Source organism: Mirounga leonina, unplaced genomic scaffold (genome assembly GCF_011800145.1).
Source record: "Mirounga leonina isolate KUSES-001 unplaced genomic scaffold, KU_Mleo_1.0 Mir_101264, whole genome shotgun sequence".
Classification (NCBI taxonomy): domain Eukaryota; kingdom Metazoa; phylum Chordata; class Mammalia; order Carnivora; family Phocidae; genus Mirounga; species Mirounga leonina.
Genome location: NW_023270091.1, coordinates 2,691 through 12,875, shown reverse-complemented (window position 1 = coordinate 12,875; position 10,185 = coordinate 2,691). Strand labels below are relative to the sequence as shown.

Below are 10,185 nucleotides of genomic sequence, written 5' to 3'. Positions count from 1 at the left end.
TTTATTTTGATGTAGTCCCAGTAGTTTATTTTTCCTTTTATTTCCCTTGCCTCTGGAGACATATCTAGAGGGAATTTGCTACAGCTGATAATATATTGACATTTTTGGTTTCAAGCTCTTGCTTTGGTTGCCAGCTGGACACATCAGAATGGTGCTATTAGGAAGCACTTGTGCACCTTCTCTGCTATGACTGTAGCTCCTGTGTTATCATTCCTTTTCAAATAATATTGCCAAATATGGCATCCAGTACATAAAACTAAATTTCAGAGTTCATAAAACATGGAGTCATTCTTTCTTTCTTTCTTTCTTTCTTTCTTTCTTTTTTTTTTTAGGGCTTCCTTGTGCACCACCAGAATATGTGGTTCTACATAGTATTCCACCTCGCAAATCAGACACTTACCAGTATGGAGAAGAAATAGTGTATGAATGTGTCGAAGGTTTTGGGATTAATGGATCTGCATCTATAAAATGTTTAGGAGGAAAATGGTCCCATCCACCAAAATGCATAAGTATAGTGCATTTAATTTTACTCTAAGGTTGATCAATATTCTTAATTCAGAGGATAAATGGTACAAATATGAAACCAGACAGTAATTCTAGAATTTAACAAGGTATCTCTGGAAAGTTGTGGAGTCTGGTAGAGAACTAATAACCCTAGGAATAATAAAATTGTGACAGCATGAGCCCAAATTATTTCACTTTCATGTTGCTTTGTGTGCACATTCAACAACCTCTGATAAATGTCCTCAGAGTCCTCATCTCCATTCCTGGACCACAGCTGGTCCCTGCTCAGTGATCTCATCATTATTCAATTTACTGTTAGTTTATCAGTTATCTCCTTATAAGTATACAGTTTTCTAAGATATTTGACATAATTAAAAGTAACAGATTTTGACAGAAGCAAAAAATACAAATACATACATAATGTAGGTGGCTTGTATGGGCAAAAAAGAATTTGAATGGAAGAAGTGTGATATCAAGCATTACATGTATCCCTATGTTTTCAGGCTTCCAACATCATCATCCCCACCTTTTACTTTTGATAAACATAGGACTACTCAATATAATTAAATCAGAAGACTTCTAACACATTTTTTCAACTTATAACAGTGCTCATTGGTTTGATGTGTACCTATTACTCTACATTATAGTTATTGGTCAGTATGTATTTTAAAAGATTTACTGAACAAGTACATATTCTTTTCTTTCAGAAACAGACTGTTTTGGCTTACCCGATTTTGGTAATGCCATACCCGTAGGCCCAATGAAGGAATCATATAAGTCAGAAGAAAAAGTGACTTATAAATGTCCAAAATATTACGAATTGGATGGACCCAATTTTGTACAGTGTATTAAGAGCCAATGGATAGGAAAGCCAACATGCAAAGGTACTTCAATAAAATTTTAGAATCTATTTATCAAAATGCCTTAAGTAATATAATATAGAATTCCCTCTAACATCATTTAAACAATGGACATAGATTATTTTTTAGGCCAGGTCAAAGAAGGTTTATACTTTAACATAAAGGGATGAAATGGTGTACTCAGTTGTTAATCTTAAAGCCCAACGGTTCTCAAACTATGGTCTCTGGAATAACAGCATCAGCATCTTCTGGGAAATTGTTAGAAATGCAAATGTAAATTCACTGGCTCACTCAGACCTGTTGAGTCAAAAACTCTGAGGCTGCAACCCTGAAATTGTCTTAACAATTTCCAAGGGATTTGATGTATACTCCAGTTTAGGAACCATAGCCAGAGGCTATTACCTTTACATCCACCTGAATCTCACTGGTGAATTATACATTACTCATTGAAATGTCTTTAAGAATTTGCAAAAAAAAGGGGGGGGGCACCTGGGTGGCTCAGTTGGTTAAGCGACTGCCTTCAGCTCAGGTCATGATCCCAGGGTCCTGGGATCGAGCCCCACATCAGGCTCCCTGCTCAGTGGGAAGCCTGCTTCTCCCTCTCCCACTCCCCCTGCTTGTATTCCCTCTCTCGCTGTCTCTCTCTCTCTGTCAATTAAATAAATAAATTAAATCTTTAAAAAAAATTTGCAAAAAAAATTATTAAAGAGTGTTCTTATAAATTATACATTTATTGTTCTGTTATTTTTCCACATCTCCTGTTTGGATCCTCAGTTAATCATCTTTCCTTCAACTATAGTATTCTTCAAAGTATGTTAATTCTTCATTTATTCTCTAAGAAAGTGCATACTGTGTTTATTTTTCTAAGGTCCTAAAATTACATTCATAAACAGGATGATTGTAAGCCAAAATCTGACATCAAATAATCTTTTTTTATTATTGTCTTGTGGTTTATAAGTTTATATTGAATTTATGTAATTTGTAATATTGATTTTACTAAAAAAGGGAAATGTCCAGAAAAACTCTCATTTTCAAAGAAGCTTAAATCTTATCAAAAGATACTGCTTTATCTCTCTTTCTTCAATCCTATATGTAAATTTCTTAAAATTAACTCTCTTTCATGACAGATGAACTGTTGATTTTAAATCCCCCTTCAGATATATTTGGAATCCTGTTCGTTGATTTGCTACTCAAAATGATCATTATGTTAGAGATGCTACTTTTTTCTTTCTATTCAGATATTTCCTGTGAGAATCCACCCAAAGTGAAAAATGCTATTATACTAAGTGAGAAGCCTACTTATCTACCTGGTCAGAGCGCCCGTTATGAATGCATCAAACCTTTTGAACTGTTTGGGGAAGTAGAAGTAATATGTTTAAATGGGACCTGGACACAACCCCCTCAGTGTGCAGGTAAAGTATCTTATTTCCCCTCAAATTTTAGAGAATATATTAAGGACTGGATATGTCAATATAAATATATAATGACATAGTTCTTATGGAATCTTTTTTTTATCTCAAATAAAATGATGGTGCTTAAAATCCAATTTTTTCTTTTTGTGGACTGCATAGTGATATCTATTTATTTTATGAAAGAATTGTCCAGATTAGGACAGTTGGAATCATGGAAAATTCTCTTTTTTTTTAATTTTTATTTTTAGAGAGAGAGAGTGTGAGCATGAGTGCGAGCAGTGGGGGGAGGGGCAGAGGGAAGGGAGAGAGAGAATCTTTAGCAGACACCACACTGAGCATGGAGCCTGCTGTGGGGATCGATCTCACAACCCTGAGATCATGACCTGAGCAGAAATCAAGAGTCAGACATTTAATCGACTGAGCCACCAGGCACCCAGATCTTAAGCATTAAGATACTTAGTTATTTCCTGAGGAATAAATGTATTAAAGATATGGGGGGGGGCTGAGTGGCTCAGTCAGAGCAGAACCTGCTTCCCCCTCTGTCTGCTGCTCCCCCTGCTTGTGCTCTCTCTCTCTCTCTCTGACAAATAAATAAAATCTTTTTTTTTAAATGATATACTGAGGACATTTGACAGCTCTATGAAATTTCACTTTGAGACACACAATCAACAACTGGGGCATGTTCATAGAATCTGATATAAATTTGGGCTTCTTCAGCATGTGGACTATATAAAGGTAAGTTACTAGCTGAGCTCAACCAGAGAATTAGTGTATATAGAAAAAAAGTCTGAGAACTTGGTCATAGGACACTCCAGTAATTAGAGTTTAGGAAATAAGAGGACCCAACAAAGGAGATATTATAGCTGCTTGTTTGTCAAATCAGCTTTTGCCCGGCATATATATTTTCCAATCTTTTACTTTGAGCCCACCTGTTTTCATGTTGAAGTTAGTTTCTTTTAGTTGCCATATAGTCCGCTCTTGTTTATGTATCCATTCTGCCATTTTCAGTCTTTTAACTGAAATATTTAAGCCACTTACACTTAAAATAATTATTGATAGATTAGGGGCTGTGTCAGCCATTTTATTATTTGTCTTCCATTTCTTTCCTCTATTTCTCACTCCCATTCTTTTTTGGCTGTGCCTGCGGACTTTTGGAACATTTTAAAATAATTTTATTTTGATATGTCTTTGTTGTTTTGGAGCATTTCTCTTTGTATAGCTTTATCCGTGGTTGCTCAAGGTATTAAGATGCACATAATGCTTGTCACCTTCCCCCCACCCCCGTTTTGACATTTTACCACTTCAGGTGAAATGAGGAAACCTTACTTCCACTTAGGTCCATTCACCCTTCCACATTTTATTTTATTTTATTTATTATTTATTTATTGATAGAAAGAGAGAGAGAGAGTGAGTGGAGTGGCAGAAGGAGAGGGAGAGAGAAAATCTTAAGCAGACTCCACACCCAGTTTGGAGCCTGACACAGGGCTCAGTCTCACAACCCTGAGATCATGACCTGAGCTAAAGTCAAGAGTGGACACTTAACCAACTGACTGAGCCTCCCAGGCGCCCCTACCTTCCCCACATTTCAAACATATGTTTCTTAAGTATTTCTTCTACATATACTGAACACCATATCAAATGATATAATGTTTCACAAACATCAAACATAACAAACTCCTTAGGAAAAAAGAGTCCATTATATTTACCCTTATTTTTTCAGTCCATTGTTTGTTTGTTTTTTTCCTTCATGAAGTCTCAATCCTCTCTCTGTTATCTTTTCCCTGATATTTGAAGAATTCCTTTAGCAATCCTTTAAAGATAGATAGATCTGCTGGAGATAAATGTTCTGTTTTCCTTTGTCTCAGAATATCTTCTTTTCTCCCTTAAACGCTAGAGGATAGAATCACGGTATATAGCACTCAGGGCTGACGGTTCTTTTCTTCCAGCACTTGAAAAATGTTGTCACTTCTTTCTGGCTTGATGGTCACAGATGAGAACCCCACTAACATTTGAATCCTTTTGCCCTTAGAGGTTTGCATAATTTCTATGTAGCTGCTTTTGAGATTTTTTTCTTTCTCTTTAGCTTTCCTCAGTTGAATGTGGCTTATCTTGGCATGAATTTCTTTGGGTTTGTCCTGTTTGGCTTTTTCAATATGAATGTTTATGCCTTGTGCCCAATTTGGGAAATTTTCAGTCAGTATTTTTAGAAGTTTTTTTGGTTTTGTTTTTAGTCTATTTTCAAAGTGAGTAATTTGTATTCTGTATGCAAGTTTATTTATCCTTCTGTCATCTGTAATCCGTGATTGAGCCCATCCAGTGAGGTTTTTGTTTTAAATTCCATTATTATATTTTTTAGTTCTATAATTCCCACTGGAATTTTAAAAACCATCGTCAAATAATTCCAGTATCTGTGTCAAAGACGTGTTGTGATCTGTTGATTGTCTTTTCTCTTTTGAGATTTTCCTGGTCCTTGGTATGATGAGTGATTTCCAATTGTGTTCTAGACATTTCGGGTGTTGTGTTAAGATTCTGGATTTTATTGAAATCTCTTATTTACCAGGCCTCCACTACTGCAGAGTGCAAGTCCAGGCTTCCCACTTGGCCTCCACTGACACCATGGAAAGGGGAGAGGTGTCTTGTTTCCTGACTGTGGATAGAAGTCTAGGTCCCACCCTTGACCTCTGTTGATCACTGTTGGTCTCTGATCAACGTGGGGAGAGAGTTGGTCAAGGTTTCTTCTGTTTTTCAGGAGTAATTCAACTATTGTAAAAAGAAATATTTCTGTCTTCCTAGAATACTCCTTTCCTGAGCCTTTGGCTAACGAGAGCAGACAATTCTTGGAACTTTTTTTTTTCCCTGAACTTGATATCATTTCTGGGTTCCAGTCTTCTTCAGTGCCCAGTCCAGGATCCACAGGAGGCAACATGAAAACCCAAACAACTCACTGCAGTATAATTCCTTGAATACCAAGCCTCTGATCAGATCGACGTCTTCTCTACATCCTTCACCATCTCTTTTGTTGGTTTTTATATTTTTAGTCATACTGAGAAGGAATAAGCAGAAAGGTCTCTACCTCATCATGTCCAGAACAGGAAGCCAGCAATTCTCTTTCCCATTATACAAATGTGTAATTCTTTGACTTTAATTAAAGAAGTTGATGTTCCCTTTATAAAGTAAATGAAAATCAATAAGCAATAACTAGAGATCCAATAGACACTGCAGTATGTTGTATGTAACAAGAAAGTTTCTTTGTTTCCATTAGCTATCCATCTGTCCAGTATTTATTCAGTAAGAAAAACATTTTTTAACACCAGAATACGTAAAGCAGATATATTTGTTAATGCTTCATGTGTGCTTTCATGTGGGATAAAAGGAAAGCCTTAGAATTGTAATTCTCAGTTTAAGTGATTAAAATTTCTTCAGTGGGGGTGCGTGGGTGGCTCAGTTGGCTAAGCGTCTGCCTTTGGCTCAGGTCATGATCCCAGGGCTCTCTGCTCAGCGGGGAATCTGCTTCTCCCTTTGCCTCTCCCTCTGGGCTTGTGCTCTCTCTCTCGCTGACTCTCTCTCTCTCAAATAAATAAGTATTTATTTATTTGTCAGAGAGAGAGAGGGAGAGCACAAGCAGGGGAAGCATCAGGCAGAAGGAGAAGCAGGCTCCCTGCTGAGCAAGGAGCACAATGTGGGACTCGATCCCAGGACCCCGGGATCATGACCCGAGCTGAAAGCAGATGCTTAACTGACTAAGCCACCCAGGCGTCCCAAATAAAATCTTTAAAAAATAAAATAAAATAAAATTTCTTCAGTGAATCCTTTCTGTCCACAGAAATCACAGGTCTTGATATTGAGTATTGTGCTATATTTTTATTTGATTTATTTTAACCTGTTTTTCTTTGGTTTTTCAATAAATCAAATAAATTTTTTTTTTTTTAGATCCTAAAGGAAAATGTGGGCCTCCTCCACCTATTGACAATGGAGACATTACCTCATTCCCATCATCAACATATGCTCCGGGATCATCAGTAGAGTACAAATGCCAGTCCTTCTATGTACTTCAGGGATACAAGACCATAAGATGTAGAAATGGACAGTGGTCATCACCACCAAAATGCTTAGGTAAATATTTCAATATTCTCATGGGTCCTGGGAAAATCAGTATAATAGGTGTTTTGTTGTTATTAATATAATGTTCATGGATTAACAAACATTTGTTGAATGCTGACTACCAAATACTAATGTGTGAAGAAGAAAAAGTTGGGGAAAAAAAATTCTTGTTCTAGCAAAATATCCTTAAGTGAAAGGACTCGATTTCTTCATGTTAAAATTGACATTGTGAATCTTTGATTAAAACATTTAATTATCACACCTTAAACATAGTACCTCATTTTACATCATTAATCATTTAAAGTGATTTAAATCAACACGATGGGTTTTCAGTGAATTGGTGTGGAAAAGGTTTTGAAAATGAAGCCATGGGCCAGTGTAGAAGATTCTACTTGAAAGTCTGAAATTCTGGGGCACCTGGATGGTTAAGCGTGTGCTTTCAGCTCAGTTCATGATCCCAGGGTCCTGGGATGGAGCACCACGTCAGGCTCCCTGGTCAGCAGCGAGTCTGCTTCTCTCCCTCTGCTTCTCCCCCTGCTTGTGTGCTCACTCTCTCTCTCTCTGTAAGTGTCAAATAAATAAATAAAATATTTTAAAAAGTTTCGGGGGGAGGAGCAAGATGGCGGAGGAGTAGGAGACCTAAATTTGGTCTGGTCCCAGGAGTTCAGCTAGATAGGGATCAAACCATTCTGAACACCTATGAACTCAACAGGAGATCAAAAAAAAGAATAGCAGCAACTCTCTGAACAGAAAAGCGACCACTTTCTGGAAGGTAGGACGTGCAGAGAAGTGAATCCGAGGTGATATTCAGGAGGATAGACGGCAGGGGAGGGGGCCTACATCAGCCGCTTCTGGCAAGTGATAGCACAGCGGAGCACAAAATTGGAACTTGTAGAAGTCGGTTCCACTGAGGGATGTCACTCCAGTGGCTAAGCGGGGGGTGGAACCCTCACTGGGACACTGTGGTCTCAGGACCCTCGGTGTCACAGAAAGACCAGGGGTCCCTGAGTGCAGCAGAGCTCCCAGGTATTGGAGCGGGGAAGCTGGCTGCAGAGACTGAGCCGAGGCGCGGGCTCTCAGCTCGGGGTTGCCATAAACCGTGTTCCAAGGCACAGCCGGGCCACTGCTCCTCCAGCAGGGACCCAACGAGCGGCAGATCCGGGGAGACACCCCTTCCTCCCCCAGAAGAAGCGGTGCAGGAATGCACCGCAGGGATCTGCTGGGTTTGGAGACTCCACACTGAGTCGGGTACCAGAGATAGAAACACCTGGTCAAGGCCAGGTGAGCACGGAGTGCGGCTCTGGGGGCTCACTCAGGAGAGGGGCTCTGAGTTCTCGGCTCCTCTGGGGTGGAGATTTGGAGGCCGCCATTTTCACTCTTGGCCTCCAAAGCTGTATGGAAAGCTTGCAGGGAACTAAAGCTCCCGAGAGCAAACCCAAGCTGATTACTTAGCCCGGACCGGCAAGGGCAGGGAAATTCCGCCTCCGGCAAAGACATTTGGGAACCACGGCAACGGGCCCCTCCCCCAGAAGATCAGCAAGAACAGCCAGCCAAGACCAAGTTTACCGATCAATGAGAATGGCAGAACTCCAGCACTAGGGGAATACTGCACATAGAATTAATGGCTTTTTTCCCATGATTCTTTAGTCTCCAATTTTCTTAATTTTCTTTTTCTTTTTTTTTAATTTTTCTTTTTCCCTTTTTCAACCAACACTTTATCAGTCCCTTTTTTAAGAATCTTTTTTATTTTTCATTTTTAGAGTCATATTCTATCCCTTCATAGTAGTTAACCTTACTTTTGGTATATATAGAAGTTGTTTTCTCTTTAAAATTTTGGGATACAGGGGATGCCTGGGTGGCTCAGTCAGTTAAACATCTGCCTTCAGCTCAGGTCATGATCCCAGGGTCCTGGGATCAAGTCCCGTATCAGGCTCCTTGCTCAGAAGGGAGCCTGCTTCTCCCTCTGCTGCTCTTCCTGCTTCTGCTCTCTGTCACTATGTCAAATAAATAAATAAAATCTTTTAAAAAAATAAAATAAAATAAAATTTTGGGATACAGTTTCTTCTAACAGACCAAAATATACCTTAAATCTCTACTGTATGCCTTTGTTCTAGTCTCCTGCCTGATCAAATTCTCTCCCCCACCCCTTTTTTTTTTAATTTCCTTCTTTCTTTTTTCAACCAACTTCTTACCTTATCAATTCCTTTTATAAAATCTTTTATAATTTTCATCTTTACAGTCATATTCCATCCCTTCATCGTATTTACCCTTATTTTTGTACATATATAAGCTTTTCTTTCTTCAAAATTTTGGGAGGCAGTTTCTTCTAAGAGACCAAAATATGCCCAATATCTAGTGTGTGGGACTGATCTATTCACCAGCCTGATCATATTTGATCATATTCTTTTTTTTCATCTTTTTCTTTTCCTTTTTTTTTTTTCTTTTTTCTTTCTTTCCCTTCCTTTTCTGCCCATTTCAGGTCTCTTTTGTTTAGTGTATATTTTTCTGGTGTCATTCTTACCCTGTTAGCATGTTGTTCTCTCATTCATCTATTCTCCTCTGGACAAAATGACAAGACAGAAAAAATCACCTCAAGAAAAAGAACAGGAGGTAGTACCGACTGCCAGGGACCTACTCAATACGGACATTAGTACGATGTCAGATCTAGAGTTCAGAATCATCACTTTAAAGATACTAGCTGGGCTTGAAAAAAGAATGGAAGTTATTAGAGAAACCCTTTCTGGAGAAAGAAAAGAACTAAAATCTAACCAAGTCAAAATCAAAAAGGCTATTAATGAGGTGCAATCAAAAATGGGGGTGCTAACTGCTAGGATAAAAGAGGCAGAAGAGAGAGTCAGTGATATAGAAGACCAAATGATGGAAAATCAAGAAGCTGAGAAAAAGAGAGATAAACAACTACTGGATCACGAGGGCAGAATTCGAGAGATAAGCGATACCATAAGACAAAACATTAGAATAATTGGGATCCCAGAAGAAGAAGAAAGAGAGAGAGGAGCAGAAGGTATATTGGAGCAAATTATAGCAGAGAACTTCCCTAATTTGGGGAAGGAAACAGGCATCAAAATCCAGGAGGCACAGAGAACCCCTCTCAAAATCAATAAGAATAGGTCAACACCCAGACATCTAATAGTAAAACTTACAAGTCTCAGAGACAAAGAGAAAATCCTGAAAGCAGCTCGGGACAAGAGATCTGTAACGTACAATGGTAGAAACATTAGATTGGCAACAGACCTATCCACAGAGACCTGGCAGGCCAGAAAGGACTGGCATGATATATTCAGAGCACT

At 38.7% G+C, this 10,185-nt stretch overlaps 1 protein-coding gene across 1 annotated transcript; it reads left to right on the top strand.

Moving 5' to 3' along the window:
- Positions 1-212: 212 nt before the first annotated feature.
- LOC118012515 (complement factor H-like) lies at positions 213-7,337 on the top strand. Its single transcript, XM_035008187.1, has 4 exons — positions 213-509; positions 1,212-1,388; positions 2,603-2,776; positions 6,707-7,337. Exons 2-4 carry the CDS (start codon positions 1,265-1,267, stop codon positions 6,958-6,960), a joined length of 552 nt encoding a protein of 183 aa, XP_034864078.1. The 5' UTR covers positions 213-509; positions 1,212-1,264; the 3' UTR covers positions 6,961-7,337.
- The last annotated feature ends 2,848 nt before the right edge of the window (positions 7,338-10,185 follow it).